The 20,535-nt window shown below is 45.6% G+C and overlaps 1 protein-coding gene across 2 annotated transcripts; it reads right to left on the reverse strand.

The window, feature by feature from the left end:
• Positions 1 to 4,023: 4,023 nt before the first annotated feature.
• Positions 4,024 to 17,199, reverse strand: PGGHG (protein-glucosylgalactosylhydroxylysine glucosidase). Of its 2 annotated transcripts, XM_053396158.1 has the most exons (13): positions 15,850 to 17,197; positions 15,000 to 15,210; positions 13,944 to 14,379; positions 12,921 to 13,040; positions 12,270 to 12,401; positions 11,785 to 11,896; positions 10,807 to 10,879; positions 9,551 to 9,687; positions 7,929 to 8,062; positions 7,688 to 7,783; positions 7,485 to 7,582; positions 5,677 to 5,891; positions 4,024 to 5,180 (listed from the first exon to the last, which is right to left on the reverse strand). In XM_053396158.1, exons 1-13 carry the CDS (start codon positions 16,094 to 16,096, stop codon positions 5,122 to 5,124), a joined length of 2,070 nt encoding a protein of 689 aa, XP_053252133.1. In that variant the 5' UTR covers positions 16,097 to 17,197; the 3' UTR covers positions 4,024 to 5,121. The 2 variants fall into 2 exon arrangements, with proteins under 2 accessions (XP_053252133.1, XP_053252142.1); XM_053396167.1 differs by lacking the exon at positions 5,677 to 5,891 and having other exon boundaries at positions 15,850 to 17,199.
• Between the last annotated feature and the right edge of the window lie 3,336 nt (positions 17,200 to 20,535).

A 20,535-nucleotide genomic window follows, 5' to 3' on the forward strand; every position in this document is an offset into this window, starting at 1 on the left:
CTTCCAATCGGCAAGCCCAAGAGGCTCAGTGGTTTAGACCGCAGGAGGGGGTGGTGGAAAATGTTCTCTGTCTCCCCCACAGCCCCGATCCCTGGCGTGGTGGCGGTGATCAAGCAGGAAAACGTGCTGGCGGACATGCTCTCTGGTGTCGGGGCACCCAAGAAGACAGCCCAGAAAGGGCCTCCTTTCGCCAGGAAGCAGGAGGAGGACAACGACTGGGAGCAGGGCTGTCTTTAGCAGATGCAGAAGCTTGGGAAGGAAGCTGTGTGCCCGCCAGCCATATAGTTAGTGGGGTGCAGCTGGCAGGTGTGCAGGGAAAGGGGAGGCCACTGGCAAAGCTGCCCAGCTCCCCCACTTGCTGGGGCGCCCCTGAGTGGCCGGCACTCTGGCGTGATGAACCACTAAGACCAATTGGAAAGATGGCTCTGATCCCAAGGCTTGTATTATCTCAGAAGAAAGGCACAACTTCAGTTTGTATAGTTATGACATAGGAAGCTGAGATATACCCATTCAGAATAGTTGTCCATCCAGCTCAGTGTTGTCTACACTGACTGGCAGTGGCTCGCAGCAGTTTGGATGCAAAGCACCTGCTCTGCTACTGAGCTACTGTCCCAGCCCTTTGTTCCTCAAATGATGCTTGGGGTTGTATTTTTGTCAGCCCTGAGTGCCTGGAAAATGAAGTTGCCTGGCAGCTCTCGCCTTAACTCACTGGCTGTTCAGGGCACGTATGGCTATGAGAAAGTAACTTCAGCTTGAAGCAGGCATAGGCAAACTCGGCCTCCAAATGTTTGGGGACTACAATTTCCATCATCCCTGATTGCTGGTCCTGTTAGCTAGGGATGATGAGAGTTGTAGACTCAAAACATCTGGAGGGCTTAGTTTACCTATGCCTGGCTTGAAGCATTTGGTTTGCTGTCCAAATCTCCCAGACAGCTATTCTTCCCAGTGTGGAAGAACAAAATGATAAAGGAATTAAAAATGAGAAAGTGTGTGTGTGTGTGTGTGTGTGTGTGTGTGTGTAGGTGTGGTTTTGCTAGCAAGGAAGGAGGGACCAACAGCCCCAGGGTCAAGCTGAAATGCAAAGTCTGTGAGAGAAGAGAGTCTGGAATGTATAGCCTGTGTGTGAATAAGGCAAGGACTGGGATCCTTGACAAGGAACACAGAGGCTCCAGCTGTCATCTCAAGGATTGCTTCCTAAGGAAGTCTGTTGAATAAACAGGAGGGAGGGGAAAAGACGAAGAACAGAAGATCTTGTTTTACATTATTGAAGATTCTGTTTTACAACTTTGCTGTCACAAGGCTGCGTATGGAAAACTCCCACTTTTGCCATGCGTATAATCTTTTGTAGGGTATATAGGGCTTTAAGGGGTAGTAACTCTTGGGAGGGACACGTTGTGCTCCTTGTGGGGTAGTTTGTCCACCATTTGGTCCCCATCCTGCACTCCACTCTCTCCTGTGGCTCCTAGAAGCTGTCAGCATGCGACAGCAGCCACACCCCAGGAACTGCTTTGACTAGCCGGCTAAACCAGGTGAGGGTAATCAATGGGTCTCAAACGCTCGGTGAGTTAGGGATTTCCCCTGCCTGCAAAGATGGGCTCCAGTGAACTGAGACCAATAGTGGGTCTAGTGGTCAAGAAGGCAGTTTTTGCACATGCTGGTGGGGCTTGTCAACCTGAGAAGGCAGCCCATCTAGGAAAAAGAAAACTCTGATCCTAAACCTCCACTGCTTTGTGGGATATCTTCGGGAAAAGAAATGACCAGGAGTAAACTCTACACAAATCCAGAATGGAGTCCCCAAGACGGTTGTATGGCATCTTGTACACTACCTCCTGGCAACTCCCGCAGCCAATAGGTATTTGGATTCAACTGGCTGGGCTCGAACCCCAAAATTCCCCCAACACAAGAGTGGAGGCTGAGATGAGGGAAATATTATAGAATGTTTTGCAGCCAGTACAGTGTCAGCCAAAGTTTGGCAGGTGGCTATAGGATGTCCTCTTCAGACAGGTTGGCCTGGCACTGGGATTGCAGTTTTTCCTATCCCAGATGATCTTTTAATTTTTAATCTTACCTTCTTTAAAGAGCTTCTGTATTGCTGTTCCTCTTCCTTTTTTGGTGTTTTTTTAACGTCTTTTTTATTAAATATTTCTTGGTTTACAAAAGTATGTGCAATGTCTCTTTTTTCAAGTTACATTTTCTACAGATCCATTTCATTTGTTGAGACATTAGTGTAACATTAGGAAGAAAAAGGGGGGAAGAGGTGGAGGGGGCATGGTGAGTGGGGTCGGGGTCGGGTGGCAATGCTTCTATTCTACTTAATGTATGTGTGGGATTTTATGTCAGTGTCGTTTGTGTGGGTTCTCTTTACTATTCGCTTGTGTTCCTTTGGTGGTGAGAGAGATTGCGGTTGGCCTAGGGTGTGGTTGTTTGTGACTGGCTGTGGTGAACTTTGTTTTCATGTGTGAGTGGGGTGGGTGGGTATTTTTTAATTAGGTTAGCCATATTGAGTCATATGCTGTTGGTAGATTCTTCTTTTTGTTTTGTTGGGCTGTGTATGTGATAAAGGGGAGCCATACCAGGGTGAAGGCGTCTTCTTCCATTTGTCCCTGTGTCAGTTTCAGTTTATTTGTTAATTTTTCTAATAAGGCTGTTTCCGATACTATCCCTTTTTTGGTTTTAAACCTGGATCTTATTTTGCTAGCGGTTTTGTTCCGTTTTAGTATTTTTTGTCTATTATATTTTATAATGTATTTTTTTGGTCTTTTTCATGTAAACCACTGCAAAAATAACCTTAACAAAAAGCTATATTTTACATAGCATTTTGCTCCATGGCCTCCATCCACTCTTTCTTCCTCTCCACCTGTTGTAACAAGCAGTGTGTATGCTGCACAGCAGGCGTGCAGGCAGGCAAGGGACGCCTGACCCAACAGGACTAGGAAAAGAAACTGTGGACACTTCTTGTCCCCTGCTGCTTTTGGAAATTTAAAAAAGGAATGTTCTCTTCCTTCCCCCCTGGCATTCCTAACCCCTGGCATTTACACAACCCAGGTCAGGGTAAACAGATGACAGTGCCATGCACAGCCCATTTCCTCTTCAGATGCGCCTTTTGGGCCTTCCCTTCCCTGAATCAGTGGTTTTGGTGCCATCGTGTGGTTGTTTTGTTGACTTTCAAAGGCTAAAAGTGGGAGGAAGCAACGCCCCCAAAGTTCCCTTAAATAATTCTCCCCCTTTGCCAACTCCTGTTCATGCAATGTTTCTACAACCGCCAAGCAACTCTCAGACAGTATTCTACTATTTGGAAGGAATGAATGGTTTTCTTCATCCCCTTAAAGATTGCAGCGAGCAACCGTGTTGACCCTGAAATTCAGATTCCCCTCCTCTGCTCTGACATTGTCAGGACATAGCCCAAACATCAGGTTGAGGAAGGTCTGTGTAGCTGGTGGAGGAACAGGATGTGGAAAATAAGGTCTCACAGCATATGCAAAAAGAGACTTCTCTTAACTGCTGACTAACCAAACGGTGAAAATGCTCTGGAAGGCGTGTAAATGCCTTTTTGGTAGTCAAGATAACCCTGGGGCTAATTGGTGCAAGCTGTAAAATGAGATCATATGTGCTTATCTGCTTGCTTTGAAGCCTTAGTTTTGATTTAGCAAGTTGGGAGAGGGGAGGCTGTTATTCATGGTAGGTCAGTTATTCCCTTATCTGAGAGATGGATGAGAACTGGAAAGAGGCTTCTAAACCGAGTTAATTGGACTGTTGCTGCCAGCGTATGCAGCTTGCTTTTTGTATAAGTAACGCTTAGCATATTAGCCTCTCAAAGACAAGATGTGGCAAATGCTTGCTGTTTCGGCATCCATCCCAAGTCTGTAAAGGTAGCAAGGTCTTCTGCACTGCCTTGCAAGTTTCCATCTGGGAAACCTGCTGAAGAACCTTTGGAACTGTCAGAGGAGGAGGTAGGAAGAAATCCTTGAAAATGCCAGCGTCGAGGGGTTCAGTTTTGGTCTGAAGAAAGACTACTACTGACTTGCAGTTTTATTTATTTATTTCATAAAATGTATATACCACTTGACTGTCAAAAAATTCTAAAAGTGGTTTACACTCCCCCATATATAGGGGGAAATTGTGTACACTTGAAAATGCGGGCAGCATTAAGATAAATTCAACAGTGTAAATAAGTTTTGATAGATGTAATAATGGAATACTGAATGGTTTAGTTTATGTAAAATATGCAGGGATTTATGTTATGCAAGGACGCGGGTGGCGCTGTGGGTTAAACCACAGAGCCTAGGACTTGCTGATCAGAAGGTTGGCAGTTCGAATCCCCGTGACAGAGTGAACTCCCGTTGCTCGGTCCCTGCTCCTGCCAACCTAGCAGTTCGAAAGCACGTCAAAGTGCAAGTAGATAAATAGGTACCGCTCCGGCGGGAAGGTAAACGGCGTTTCCATGCGCTGCTCTTGTTCGCCAGAAGCAGCTTAGTCATGCTGGCCACATGACCCGGAAGCTGTACGCCAGCTCCCTCGGCCAATAAAGCGAGATGAGCACCGCAACCCCAGAGACGGTCACGACTGCACCTAATGGTCAGGGGTCCCTTTATGTTATGCAAAATGAACCATGAAAAGAGAAGGAGGGAGGTCATTGATACATTTTAAAATATTCATTTAAACAAGCTTAAAGTAAAACAGAAAATTTAATAAAAATTATAGGGGGGGGGGAATAAGTGGTTTACACTCCCTCCTCCCCTCCCCCAATGCTAATCACAATGTACAATAATCAAATTAACAGGAAAGTTTTTGGGATTTCTTCAGACTAGCTGCTCGCCCCTCCCTCCACAAAAAAGAATGAAAAATAAGCTCTTTTCCTTTTCTCTCCATTGCAGAACCTTTCTGTCCGGGAAGGAAGCTACATCTCTAAGGTAGTCAGTGGTGGTGGGTATTTCAGCTCCCACTTCAGCAGGTTGGTTATATGCACAATGAATGCAGTCAAGAACTCAAGATTCAGGCTCTTCAGTATTGCTGCATGCTAACATGAACCACAAAGCCTCTAAGATACTACTGGCTGGCTGCTACACTTGCAAAAGCCTGGTAGTTTTTTCATACTTGTCATAGAATCAAAACAAGCTGGCTTTAAATTGTCTCAACCTTCTGGATCCAGCCTGCGGCTGCAGGGAAGGAGATACTCTGTCCTGAAATAGAACAGAAAGCACACAAGCTGTAAAGGTGGCCATCCAAACAAACAACTCTTCTAGTATCATCATCTTTTTAGCCTTCTATATAGATGCTGCAGAGGATCAACAGGTCTCCTGAGGTAACAAATTATTCCACCTATATTTAGCTTGTCTTAGGGCATAAATATTTAGGGAAGTGGATCCAACAGGTTGGTTGCAGCTTGGACAGGAGGCATTTCTTAAAACCACCACCACCACCAAGGTGGTGAAACCTTTTCTCGCCATCTTTGCTATATACCAAGGGTGGTGTTCAACTAGGTTTTCCTCAGAGTAGGCCCACTGAAACAAAGGAACATGACTACACCAGGCCCATTAATTTCAATGGGTCTACTGTAGTTCAGTACCAACCCAAGAATATACCTCAATTTGTTAAAACATTCAGCTAAGTGGGAGGGGATCTCCCTGTCAGCAACAGGAAACCTTGATAATACAGCTATAGGAGATGATGCTGTACCTTCATTTAAGGGAAGATGCTCGCCCGTTCCTGCCAGCACAGCCTCCAGACCAGGTGGCTGTAGGACAGAGGAGGCCTGTGTCACTTGGATGGTGACATCTTCTTTGGTAAGGGTGAAATCCAGCTTGCTTCCTAAGTAGCACACGCCGGAGATCTTTAGTTTCTTTATGTCATCTGGACAGATGGGGTCAAACTTCAGGTGCTTCTTGGTGATCCTAAAGGAAGTAGAGGAAGACTTCCTGTTGGAAAGTCAAGAAGGCACCCTACTTCTTTTCCCTCTCACTTTCCACACCCCACATTCACAATGGGCTGGACAGCTTAGTATGGTTCCTGCCAGTTGTCCGGGCTGGCAGAGATCAGAAGCAGCCATCAAAGATGGACTGTGGCAATTAGAACCCACCTGGGAACTATCTGACGGTGCCCCAGCAAAGCTACCACAGAGATTAAATCCCCCCCCCCACGTCTCCTTCTGTTGATTTTGCTTCTATAAATATTAATCTTCATTTTGACAACTGCCTTCTGCCTTTTTAATACCAGCATTCTAACTGTGACAAGTCAATATAAGTAGAAATCTATATATACTTTATCAACACAATGCTGATTATGCAAAAGCACTGAGGCTCCCAGGCATAGCTGAAGGCACCTGAGAACAGACCAAGAAACACCCTTAGGAGGGCATTTTCCCACTTCCTCTCAAAACTGGACCTGATTTGAGTACTTCAGCCATTTCCTGTTCTTCCTTAACTTAGAGGCAGCTTCGTGGTTATTTTTATCTGAGTGCAGAGAGGCTCTATCCCACTTCAGTATTGACTCAAACTTTGTTAGGACAAGCTTTGTGGCTGCAACTAAGTTTCCCACACATGTTGATTGCAAATAAACCATCTCACTAGGAAAAAACAAAAAACAGAGCAAGAACGCCTCTGCTATTCCTCCCACCTCAGGCCAGCCAAACTTAAATCACACTAGTCCAGAGATAAAAGCCCTTCCTTCTAATAACATCTATCCACTGGAACTGTTTGCTTGTGTTGCCCTGAAATTTGGGTGATGCACCCACAACACTTTCCTCAGTATGAAGATCAGATTGGGGACAAATCAGGAGGAAACCGGATTACTTCAATCTCGGAGCCAGGGGGTGTACAGGCTTTACCGGGGCAGGCCAGAGAGTGACTCGCCACAGACCAATCTGGCAAGAGTAACCATTTAAAACCAGCCCCCCCATCCCTATTTGAAGCTCTTTGTCAAGTTGCAATCACTCCCAGTCATCCAGCAGGGTGGCAGGGACAAGGAGGGATGGGGATTCATCTTTCCTGACTCCAACAAGTCATTACAGAGACAACAGGTGGAACCTGCAGCTCATATGTGATTCAGTTTCCTGATGTAGTGGGCACCTTTTTGATAGGAGCTGCCATCCTTTTTATTCCAATGGACTTCAGGATCATGTACATTCAGCAGCATAGCTAGCTGCTTGGGTGCCCAGTGTGGCATGCATGGGGGGTGGGGCAAAGCACGCTAGAGTCCCACTGGCTGAGCCCCATTCCGCTCTGGCGCCCTGCAAGCCCACGTTGCTTTTTTGAGCAGCGCAGAGCCTGCCGGGAGTCTGCCCATCGCCTCCCCCTCAGCTGTAGCGCAGCTGAGTGGGAGGTGGCAGGCAGCGTGGAACCTGCAGGCGCCCGAGCCACTGCGTCACTCCCATGGGAGACGTGTGGCTTGGGCGCAGTTAAGTGCCACCCACCACGGTGTCCCCTTCTCCCCCCGTCCCCTAGCTATGCCTCTGTGCACATGAAAATTATTGTTAATACAGGTTGTACCTGAATCCAGTGTATCCATAAACGATAGCCTGCAGAAATCCACTCATCCCTGTAAGGAAGTTCACAGCTCCTGATCCATCAGGGTTCTCCACCCAGATCTGAGAGAGTCAGAGAAAAATATTTTTTTCAAGGATGTTGTGTGGAAAGGGTACCTACAGGGATCAAATTTTAAGAAGGGGTTGGGAAGGTTTGACCTGCCTGACCTTGAATGGCTCAGTGATGTTGCTGAAACATTTGCTCAGCTGCTGTTGGGCTCTTCTGGTCTCCTTCAGCTCCAACCAGCCAATAGCAAACATGCTCTGATGGAGAAAAGGAACCAATGTCATTACCAGTGAGGGCCACCACAGCCTCATTCAGATAAATTCATTTCAGCAGCAAACCCATGGAAGACCTTGCACTGAAACCGTTTGAGGTTTCCATCCTTTTCAAGACAAGGTTTTTTACCCAGGTCATGGCTGGCCCCTGAGGGTCAGTCACTGGCTCATACATCTCTAGGTCGTTCCTTCTGATTTCTGGGTCCATGGGATGCATGACAGGGAATCCAAGCAGGACAACATCAGCCTGTTTCACTTGCTCACCTGAGGAAAGAACAAGAGGCAAGATAGACATGTGACCCCGGCCCACGTGCCTTATGGCGAATTGTACCAGAAATGGAGTTGCCAGACTACCTTGGGTGACAAGTAGCCTGTAATTTTCCTGTTAACAAGGAGGTATGATGAACAGCAGGCAAAAATTCTGCACTTGCAGCTCTCCCACAATGCATTTGCACTGGCTGTGCAACAATTAAAAGGGCCCAGGAGCCCTGCCAGAGACCTTTTTCTGGGAGCCCTAGGAGACAGCTAGCAGGTATTTTTTAGTCATCACCTTACAAAGGTGAGATCATGGTACAGTGATTATGCGACAAAGCCATTCTTCAGCAATACATTCTCTATGAGACAATAAGTGGCTCATCATTAGCTTGATATTGCTTTATATAATAACAGCTATTCAACTTAAGAATATTAGCTGGCCTGAGATGCCACTGTGGGCAAAATGCCCCAATGCAGCTCCCCCTCACATATCCCGGACCCTACCTGTGCTGCCAGTCCTGTTGATGCAACTGTACCCTTACCTGCGGCTGCACCTGCGCTGTTGCCATGATGCAGTGGTGAGGGCGCAGCGGGCACAACAGCTAGGACAACAGTGCGGGAAGCCCCAATGGGGCTGGCTGTGGTGCCATGATGTCGTTTGGACCCATCACTTGGGGCACCTTGCCTCATAAACCAGTTGCACTCAGGGGGCAAGACAAGTGCCTTCAAGGTGGGGAAACTGGATTTGGAGGATGTGTGAGGGAGGATGCATGTTCTCTAAGATGAATTCTCTTACCCCCACCCCTTGTGTTACTTGAAACTACTGAGGGTGTGTATGTGTGTTCGTGCAGACTAACAGACTCCTCAGGGAGGAAACTGGACTTCAAGACTGCCTTCCAAGGTCAATTCCCTTCCTTCCCTCTCATCTTTCAAATTGTGGAAAGACTCAGGAGGCGGTGTGTCTCCTCTGAATGCAGGAAACTCCACTTCTGCTGCCAAATGTAATGTCAACTTTGGCAGCAGAGGGTTTATGCTTCTCTGCTGTTCCCTGCTGCCTGTGTTCTGTGGTGGCATGAGGGCAGTGTGTATGGACCACAAGAGACTGCAGTGCCAGAGCCATGTAAAGGTCCCAGGTTTGATCCCTGGCAAACCCAGGCAGGGCTGGGAGGGACTCCTGCCTCAAACCGTGAAGAGACAGTGCTGGTCACGATATACAATACTGAGCTAGGTATAAAAAAAAAAGCTTCCTGTGTTCCCTGCCTCAGACTCTGCTACTCTGAGGTTTTGTGGGGCGCTAGGGTCTAAATACACTGGGGGCTCTCTCTGGTATGTGGGAAATCACTCCTATCCTCTGCCCATTTTGGTGCCCCACACTTTTGCACACAGAAACCCATTTTACTAGCAAGGCAAGTGACACTGATGTGAAGACTTTGACCTGCACACCTGTTATAAAGGGTTAGGGCCCACCACACACTCCCTTGCCATGAACCGACTCACCTGGGCAGTACCCATCATACTCTGGGTGGTAATTCCTGCTTTTATCAAAAGGCACTTTAATTTTCTTCCGAACTTTCTCCCACTCTTCAGGGATTGGAATATGCAACTGAGACCCCAAGTCAACTGCAAAATTCAAGCTGGAAAGCAGCAAAGAAAAGAGAGGTTAAAAAAAAAAGCTTTACAAAAAAAGTGAAGACGGAAAGAAAGAGTTGGGCTAGCAGGGCAAGGCTGAGAGTTACAAAGTGGGAAGCTTTAGGGAGCTTCTGGACTGCTGCTATTTTTGTGGAGGATTCGGTCACTTAGTGGCAAATTCATGTTGAACAATTAAAGATGACTTGGAGGTCTTGCACAACAAGCCCACTTCCTCCACCAAACTGAAATTGTTGCAGAAAGGAAAGTTATGGGGAAATGTATTGGAAAGTGTGGGGGTAATGGCGCTTGATACTAGGTCTTGTAAACTCCCCACAAACTAATCTGATTGAACGCTCATTGTCATCTGAGCTCCCTACAAGCTTTCCGCAAACAAATCAGGATGAGTGTGGAAGCAACCTCCATGTTTTAAAAGGCATCAATCAAGCTGTCAAAACCTAGAGTAAAGGGACCATGAAGGAAAATGGTGGCGGGTCAAACAGGAAATGTAAATGGTCAGCCTAGCTCACACATCACACCATGGCTAAGCACTACTGTGCAGGCTCTGTGAGAGGAGACTGTGGCCGGCTGGTTTGCTGCTGTGCCACACTGAGCTAACCCATAGTTAAGCTTTTTTAATGGAACATGGAGCCAAGTTGTTCGACTTTTTCCTGCAGCTAAACTAATCATTTAGAGCTGAACTGTCCTTTAGGCAATAATCAGTATTGGAGGTAGGAATCAGTACTGATGGTTAATTCTGTAAAGAGATTTTGTTTTGTGTTGTTTGGTCTAATTTGAAGATCTTGCTGAGTTATTAATTTATTATAACGATTATTTCATTGTTGTTTTATCCCCTGCATCTTCTTTTATTCTGCTGCTACCTTATGCAGTGAATTTTATGGCCTTTCATAATTTTATGGTCAAGCAGCCTGCTATTTGGAAGAAAGGTGGTACAAACCTTTCGAAAAGAACTTTTAATTAATCAATTAATTGATGGATTCCTTTGCCTGTATCCATCACCCAAGCATGATGAAGAAGAAGAAGAAGAAGAAGAAGAAGAAGAAGAAGAAGAAGAGAGACCGGAAGAGCATAGAGAGAAAATGTCATCAATTCGGCAAGTCCCTTACCTCCTCTGGGCAATGACATTGGTATAAACAGAGTTATCTACACCACGGTGATATTCATCAGGGGGCAGGACACCTAGAAGAAGGCAGAACATGGAAGCACTTCCTGGATTTTTTGAAAATTCAGAATGAGCCCAAGTCAAGAAAAGTCAGATTCCAGGAGCCAAATAAATGTTGCAGGTTAAGTCTACTGTGCATATACTTGCCTATTTTGCACTTTTTGCATATATCTGCTGTTAGGTATGGGATGCGGCAAGGAGTCATGCAGATAACTAAGCCCCACTTAATCAGCACTGGAACACAGCAAGCTGCTTTATATTGAATCAGATGGTGGCTCCAGCTGGCTCTATATTGTCTGCTCTACAACGGCTGGGAATGACTCTCCAAGGTTTCAGAAGCAAAGGTCTCTCCTTGCCCTACCTGGAAGTGCTGGGGATCGGAGCTGGGACCTTCTGCATGCCATGCAGGGGCTCTACCCCTGAGCTACAGTCCTTCCCTTCTATAGCTCCTCTGAGATTTTAGCAGTCACTGCAAACATAGTTCCAAGCGCCTAGAGATGTGCCTTAGAGAAAGGGCATGCAGACGGGCATGTATAATGTCCTGGTCGAAACTCCTGCGCAAGCACATTCACTGCATTTTGGACACAGGCGGACAAACTGTTTCGTCCCAGCATTGAGTTGGTGATGGTGGTGGGGAACCTGTTCTTCCAGTTTGCACATGTGAAGAAGGGCAGGGCTGAGGGCTGACAGGTTGGTCCTTGTGACATACACAAAGCCATCTCTCCTGCTTCCCCAGAATTGTGCCTGGTTTCCCCTCAGAGGATTAAGGAAAGAGGCCAGAAAACCAAACGCAAATCACTTTGCACCTGAATGAGAAGTGTAATAGTAGCAGATTGCAGGCAGCTCAAGAGGCAGCCCAGGAAATGCAAAAGTCGGTGTATGTCTCTTTGGTGAAGGAGGAGTCTCCCTTGCACATATTTACCAGGGATGTGATAGCTCTGGTCTTCTGGGTTCCACACCACCCGGCTGCACCAATACTGAGCCACAGCATGGACCACCTCCCAGCCTCCTGCCTGATGGAAGAGCTCCAGGTCCTAGAACAAGAGGGGAAAGAGGGGCTCAGAGGGCCACTGAGCTCCACGTTTCCGTCCTAGAACAGGATAACATCAGCTGGATAGCTCAGCTGGTTAGTGCTTGGTGCTGATAATGCCAAGGTTGCAGGTTCGATCCCCATAAAGGCCAGCTGCATATTCCTGCATTGCAGGGGGTTGATCCCTTCCACCTCTATGATTCTGTGAACATAGTTCAGGGGGAATGAGGGGTATAAATATCAGAAGATGCATTAATTGGAAAGATGAATACGACAATGTCTTCAGAGATGACGCTCTCTCAATTTCAGAAGCAGGTACCTGAGGCTAGAGTTTTATTCATTTACCAGCAATGCCATACAATATGCCCCACACTTACCTGAGTGAAGTAGTAATACTGCTCAAATGCCAGCAAAACATCTCCATTGATGTGGATTTCCTCGTTTCCATAAACCTCCTCAGGGCAGACCTCTCGGCCTGTTGCTGCACTCTCCCAGGGGAACTTTGCACCCTGCCACAATCAAATTGAGGAACACTCAAAAGAGATGATAATTCAAATGGTGATTCTCTATTTCTGTGGGCGATTTATACCCAGGACAACCTTGCACTTTAGCCGCTGTTGAAAGTCATGCGTACTAGACACTGATCGTGACCCGCTTTGTATAATCCATTTGAAACAAATCAGAATGGTCCCATCTGCACTATACATTTAAATCAGAATCGTATCACTTTAAACAGTCATAGCTTCTCCCAAAGAGACCTGGGAACTTTAGCAAAGAGCTACAATTCCCAGAGTGGTTTACTAATCATTCCTCTTCCCATGGGAACAAAATGCCATACCCAGGATTATTTTCTTACTAGCTGCATTGTGCAGTGTGGATGGGAAGCAGTGGGATATTATCAAATATGATGAACGGAAAAAAATAAGAGTGCATGCACCCTCATAGGTCGATTTCTCTCCATCTCTCTTTTTAGACCTGAGCAATCCCTTTGTCAGGTAAGGTCCCCATTCTGTTCCTATTGCTCCTACCTTGTATCCTTGCTCCTGTGCGTTGCACAGAGCTCCTCCTAGCGTTCGAATCCGGTATTTCAGGATAGCAGAAGCTGCTTCCGGATAGAAAAGCAAGATGTTTGGGTACATCCAGGTATCCTGAGTTTAACGACAACATCACACATTGTTATTAGATGGACAAGCTCATATTCCTTCTAGCTCACCACCACTAACCTGGTCATAAAATCTGTATGTTGATTCTTCCTGAAGCTTTTAATGATGTAGGATAGTGGTAGCCCACATAAGATGCTCTTACAGTGTCTAGAGAGCCACAGGTTCCTTACCCCTGGAGTAGAGGATAGTGCCCATGTCTGACTTTTTAGAGAGGTATATGCTACAGATTTTCCCTTCCATGGCTTAAAAAAAAAATACATGTTAGTTCAGTGGGGTGTATACAAGATAGTGTTCAAGAGCTAAAAACAGGTAACTTCTGGGATTTGTGAAAGGCTGACCCCTACATACGTTTTTAATAAAGGCCGATCTTTTTATTCGAAGTCTATGTCCTTTTTCTTTGGTTTTCTTGAAGGGTTACCTCCGTCTAGGAACCCCTTTAAATTTCTCCAACCTATAGTTCCAGTTTCATTTTCTGGCATCTTTAGTTTAAAATATCTCAGTCTACAGGACTGGAAAAATCTTTCTCTGCCTAATATCTTGGAGACACTGGGTTGGATAAGACTTATAGTCTGACTCAGTTTCCTTGATTTTGAACAAGTCTTTCATGATCACTCACCACAAGCTGTGTATATAACAAGACAATACTTCATTCTGGAGCTAGTTACACAAAACTTAAATAACATAGCACACACAGAGAAAATTTTGCGGAATTCACAACACCTATCTCTCAAAATTATATACTCTGGAAAGCCAAGATTTGCCTAAGCAACCAAAGAATAAGCTCAGTTCGAGGCTATGTCTTCCCTACTGGTATCTCCTGATTTCTGCACTTCATCACCTCTGTACAGAGATGGGAAACTGGAGACACAGTAGTGCCTTTTGGATCACCTGGTCCCAGAAGATATGGCCCCAGTAATCTTCACCCGAGGTGCCGTTAGAAAGGCCTCCAGGGCTAATTCCGGAGAATGGGAAGTCAGAAGAACCCAGGGGAGGAATGGCACTCAGCAGGTAATAGAGGCATCCATAAACAGCCTGGCTCAGTGAAAGAGGTCCCTCAACTTCCACACAGCATCCTTTCCAGAGGGCTGTCCACGCCTGGACGTGAGACACATACAATGAACGTGAGACAATCAGTGACATTCCTTCACTAAAGCTCCTTTTCACGTCCTCTTCACTCTCTGCTACAGCTGTGAGAAACTCCCAGGTCTTTTCCTTCTCCTCCTGAAGGAGGGTCACTGCTTGAGGTACTGGGGTCCAGATCATGTGTACAGTAGGCCGAGGGCCACCCGCCACCTCAGGGACCAAAGTCTTTCCATAGATGTAGCTAGAGGAGAGAGGGAGGGAAAAGCTGCAGGAAGGAAGACCTTATGGTTCTTTCATCAGATCAGAGAATCACACAAGGAATTCAAACCCCATCTCTAACTCTACCGTTAATCCTACCACTGGTTTTCTAGCTCCCATCCACATCCTGCGCAAAATCTTTGTCCTCCTTACTTTTCAAACTCTCCGTATCTTTGCCCTGCCTCACGGGTAGCTCAGATATTTTGGACTACAACTCTCATCCTAAGAACATTAAAAAGGTATCAAGATATACATGGTAGATCTTCTCCCCCATTAATCTGCCAGCATCTTCTGAATGGGCTGCCGTTATTCCTTGGGCTTGCCTGTATTCAAACACAGGGACATAAGAAGTTGCCTTCCGGAACTCAGGTCATTGTTCCATCTAGTCTGGCATTGTTTCAGGCAGAAGTCTTTCCAAAGACTCCCTGGAGATGCCAGAGACTGAGCCTGGACCTTCTGCATGCAAAGTATGTGCTCTACCACTGAGCGATGGCCTCTCCTCCAGACCACAGGAAGTACTCAATTCTTTCTGCCGCTGTCTTTAAATCTCAGGGGAAGAAGGACAACACAAATCTGACCAAATCTTCTCATGATGATACTCACTGAGCTCCCTGGAAATCTGCCCCTCTGTGCAAGTCCAGGTCTGGACTCTCAGGTGTGAATTGGGTCTGTAGATTGACAATAATGGGTTCGCCTTCAAGCGTTGACCTCTGGATGGTAACGCTGAAGGCCAGAAGGTGAACAAGGGATTGGTGGGCATAGATCCTGTGAGTGGCTGTATAACCTGGAGCCTGGATTGTGTGGATATAGGTCCCTGCAGGAAAAAGGAAAGAAAATGATCCATGTGAATTCAGATTCTTACACTTTTATTTACGTTCAAAAGAAAGCCTAACAACACAAATTTCACACAAGGTCTGTCTGGTTCAAAGTTCACTTTTGGGACAAGAACATCTAAACACAATCTACAACTCTAAAATGATATACTTGGACAAATAATGAGGTTAAAAAAACCCTTTGTTTTGTTATTTACTGAAATAAGAATTATATCAGGCACCCTATGGAATTGAAAAAATTGTCTAGTAGCACAAGAAGACAGAAAAACCTCCAGATCTTAAACATGTTGTACTGGAAAAATTGAATCCTAAGTTTCCTCTGGAGTGGTATACTTTGGACTGCATTTAAGCTTTATTTCAAAACTGGTTGATAGACTACAACTAGCTTCCAAAAACTTAGTGAAATTTGTGCTAAGTGGGAATTTGAATCCAGGACATCCTGAGCCCAATACCAGCACACCCTATTCAGTGTTCACCTTTGTCTCTTTAAAAGTAAAGCTTCCTTTTAAAACAATGCCCATGCTCAGTGCAAGCTAAATAACGTAGCCCCATCATTGTGGCATTGCTGCATTTGCAATGAAAAGCAAGAAAGGAAGGGCAACAACACTGTTGAGACTTACCTGTCCTGGTGTCCAATGAGAAAGTCTCGGTCAGGCTGTCCTCAGCAGCCACACTCATTTTGACATTAATAGGGCTGGGAACATCAGCACGATGACAGTCCCCGACTGCTCCATTATACACCCCGTTTACATGCAAGATGTCCCTGTAGACACGAGTGCCCAGGTAGGCATTGGTCACCGTGGCAAGGAGACGGGGGTCAGAGGGCAAAGTGCCAGAGGTGAACACAGCAGGATCTTCCTCTGCCATGGCAACACACCACAGGCAGCTGAAAACAATGTGATGGCACACAGTGAATATTTCATCAGATGAGAAATGTTATGTGCATAATCACAATACTCAGCACTAAGGCACGCAAAATGAAATGTAAGCTCGGAGCTGGACAGAGGTATGAAAAATGTTCTTATAAGAAAGTGGAAACATTGTGTTGCTGTACTTAGGCTGACCAGGCAGACTGGGGGACAGGGATCGTCTCAGATAATAATTTTGAAAACTGGAACTCTTCTCATCCCTTCAGGACAAGATGGACCTGCTCAAATTCTCTCTTCTATGCAGTTTTAACAGAGAGAGGAATCCTGGCCTCTTTGGCATCTGGCTGGCCACTGAAGGAGGGAACTTTCTCAGAGAACAATGCCCTGCGACTCCAGTCTCAGTCTCCCACTCCGCCACAGGAAGCTTGGTCGTGCCCAAGGACTTGAATGTCCTTCCTCCTTTAACTGGCAAGATTCTCTCTTACAAAGATGAAACCAAAAGGAGAGGACTGATCTTTCCCTCACTTTCCATAGGTCAGAAAAAAAGGTTCCTGCTCATGCATATATGAAAATTTTCAAATACTAGATGCTAATGCAAAAACCTGTTTTTAAGAGTCATAGTTGTGACAAGATATGTTCCATTGCAGCAGTCTGACCATGTAAGAACTCGGGCATCTGCAGGATTTTTTCCAGGAGAGATGCAGCAAAGTACAAAATGTACATAGATACATAACTAGTGCCAAAGGACAGGTCTATCATTTCTGGTAGATCTGGTGACTGAGTGGTGGTGAGGCCTGGGGACCACGTCTACTAAGCTGAGTAGTAACTGCCTTTGAGGAACTAATATACCATAGTTCTCCCATTCTGTTAATTTTTCGATGGGCAGATTTACTGATCATTGCAGACTTGCTGTTTTGACAATATTTTTCCACCACAACTGAAATGCTTCAGTTTTTTCCCTGGCTCCCTTTGCCCTGCACACCCTTAATTCATTGCACTGCTGCTCCAAGTAACACCACAGTCCCCTCGCATTTCCCCCTTTAAAAACAGAAGAAAACGTGGGAAGAGTACACTGCAGGTCTGCCACTCCCTACTGCAGCGCCCAGCAAAATGGGTATATCATTGGTCTGCTTCGTAAGGCTAGTGTACTCTCTGTTCTCTCAGCAATATTATCTTTGTTATTACAGGGTGAGTCCTTTAAAAGAGGCCCTGTGGATACAGAGTACACATGTTCCATGGAGCCTCTTTTAAAAGACTCACCCTGTATTAGCATGGCAATTTTACAAGAAGAAAATCACATGTATGGAAAATAAGCCCAGAATACGAAAGCTCAATCACAGCTACAATCTACGGTACTTCTGACCATCCCCCATGGAACAGCAATCACTCCCCTGTCCAGAAACACTCACTCCAAAAGGTCAGCGAGAGGATGGGGGTGGGGGGCGCTCAAAAAATTAACCAGGAAGTTTCTACTCCACCTTTCTTTTGGTTAATTGGCTAGCTCCGATTTCTCATTGTTACGACTTCATTCATTGGCTACACACAGTGAAAGGCGGGAGCAAGGTTAGTTTCTTAAAAACACAAACCTCCCATCTCAAATGTCACAAGGTTTGCTGCGATTATTATTGAAAAGCTGCTTCCCCTCTCTCCACTGCCATGCTGGCAGTTTGGGGAAACTCCGCTTCTCTCACTCAACAGGTATAATAACAACACTTTCCTGGCGATTTTCCTGCAAAAAAGCTCCCTCTGCTCGTCCGCGCTGAGGATCGAGCAAAACACGCACACGCGACATAGACATTTAACCACCTTAATGTCTACTCAGAAGTAAGTGCCATTGAGTCAGATCGGGCTTACTAGTCCCAGGTAAGTGCAAGCACACTTGCCTTGGAGTAAGCCCCACTTGGATCAATGGCACTTACCGCGCTAAAAGACGTGGTGAACTGGAGGCCAGTTCATACTACAGTACAGGCAAAGAGGGAACGGATGAGTTGCCTCGGGAAAACAATGGTTTGGGTCTTGCCTTGAATCAGGTCGCTGAGATCCGGACAGTCCTCCGGGTTGCTGCTGGAGGTGGAGCCGCCGGAGGACGACGGGGGCGGGGAGATCGCAGAAGAGGGATCCTGGAAGCCCAGGAGGGAGGAGAAGGAAATACGTTTAACTTTTAAAAAAGCAATAACAACTTCCAGACGGAGATAATTAACTTCGCGTGTGTCCTATAATATCGTAATCTGAGCAAGGGAAACAAGTAGGGTACACAGATTGCGTCGAAAAAGATTTAATTATCTGGTTAATCACTTTTTCGCACGGAGAGGAAATTTCCTGCTTGGCGTCCTGAGAGTCAGTCAGCAAAGAGATCAAGGGAGAAGCTCAACAAACAATAAAGAGCGAAAAAACACAGCAAAAGGCAAGGAAACCAGGTGTTCCAGAGCAGGGAAATTCCCGTGTAATAAAAGATTCATTTCCTTCACACCTGGGGCTGCCTACACACTATACATTTGAAGCACATCCTTCCGGATCCTGGGAACTGTAGTTTACTACTCCCATATATTGTATGTATTGTACATTGTACCCAGCACCCACAACAAACTACAGTTCACATGGCTTTTTGGTGTGTGAGATTTAAGGGGGGGGGGGAGAGGAACCTGGGTCTTTCTGGATGAATCTTCTGGTACCACCAAGATCTACCTTGGGATCTGCTGCCCCTGTGGATCTTGCCACCTGAGGCAGTTGCCTCACCTTGCGATATGAGTGGGCCGGCCCTGGCACCATAATACAAGTTTTTGTGGCGGGTAGGTGGACTAGAGTCCACATTATGCTTTAGTAAACATGTTAGTGAATAAGTTACCACAGGACTCTTGGTTGTTTGTACTGCAGTGGGTCTGGGAAATGGGTGGAAAAGGGACAAAAAGAGGGGGAAAAACTCTTTTCGTTTTGAAAATGAATGTCCTTCTTTTGTGCCTGCAGCACACTATTTGCCTCCAGGAAGGCAAGTCCAGCAAACATCTTGTCTATTCTGTCTGGTAGATCAGTTTCTGTGGTGCCTCTAGTGATGTGATGCCAATTTTTAGGGGTCTCTCTTCCTGGACTACTTTTAAAACCATAGGCTTGGAAAATGTTTAAGGGCAATGAAATACTGTACACAGTAAGCCTGCAACTTATTCATCTTTAATTTGTACTCATTCTTCTTTACATGCTTGCCATTTTTTTTTAAAAAAAACAAAACAGAAATTTAAAAGAGGGCAGGCACCCAGGAAAAAAGACTTTGGCAATCCCGCTTGCCCTTGAACCCAATGTGTTTTTACGCAACACAATATTGGCTTTAGGTGTGATCCATGGAAAGTAACCACCAGAAAAGTTGAGGGCATACTCCCAAAGCATAGTCATTTTAAAGAAGAAAGTCCATATGCATTTGAAGATGACGTATGAAGTGTGTGTGCTGCGTGTATTTTCACTTTTTAAAATAATAATCAAGGATTTATATTTTACAGAGCTTGTAGCAGTATGTTAGGAATTCAGTGGTAATGACTTTACTTTGTTACACCTTCTCTTTGCCCTTACTCTGAAGAAGAGCACAGTAGTCACTGGGCCCCACAAATAACTCAGAGATGCATTTTAAATAAAAGCACACATTCTACTCATGTAAAAACACACTGATTCCCAGACCGGATGTAGAGGCAATTGGGCCGGATCTGGCCCCTGGACCTTAGGTTGCCTACCGCTGCTCTACACCATTCATAACCCGCCTCTATTATGCCCCTGGTTTCTTGCCTGTTTTCTAAACTAGAAAGCCCCAAATGTTGTAACCTTTCTTCATAGGAGTTGCTGAAGTCCCTTGATCATTTTGATAGACCATGCATGCTGTTATCCTTGCCTCTAAATGTGCTTGTCCCCCTCAAGTTGCGTCATTCTTAGCTCCATGCTATTGGTGGTTGGCATCTCTCATCTGTTCTTCCCACCTACCCATCACTATCTGAGCTGGACCTGGGAATTAACCTGCAGAGAGAGTCAGGAATGAGGCTGATAGCTGAGGGGGTGAAACACCCAGAGTGCAAGACACAGAAACTGGTGTAAGTGATGGGTTAGCATTCTATCTTCTGTGTTTGCTATTTCTGCTAGAATCATAAAATCCTGTGCCTGACCCAGTTATTCTGTCATTACAAAGAAAACGTCATCTTCTTTTACTTGGTTCCTGTATATTTGTGTATCTTTTTCAATCATTGCTGCTAAAAATGTGGTTTGGACAAACAACTCGTACTCTAATAGCCCACTGGTCCCAGTGTGATGTTTCCAAACATCTTTGCAGAAGAAAATATAACTATTCCAGATAAAAATCAAAGTACTGCTTCACTCTCTTTCTTCTGCTACATGCTGGCCAACACCCAACAAGAGAGCTGCCCGCCTGCTATTCTGTGTGTTTCTCTGAGCCAATACTTCTTT

This window comes from Podarcis raffonei, chromosome 1, assembly GCF_027172205.1.
Source record: "Podarcis raffonei isolate rPodRaf1 chromosome 1, rPodRaf1.pri, whole genome shotgun sequence".
NCBI lineage: Eukaryota > Metazoa > Chordata > Lepidosauria > Squamata > Lacertidae > Podarcis > Podarcis raffonei.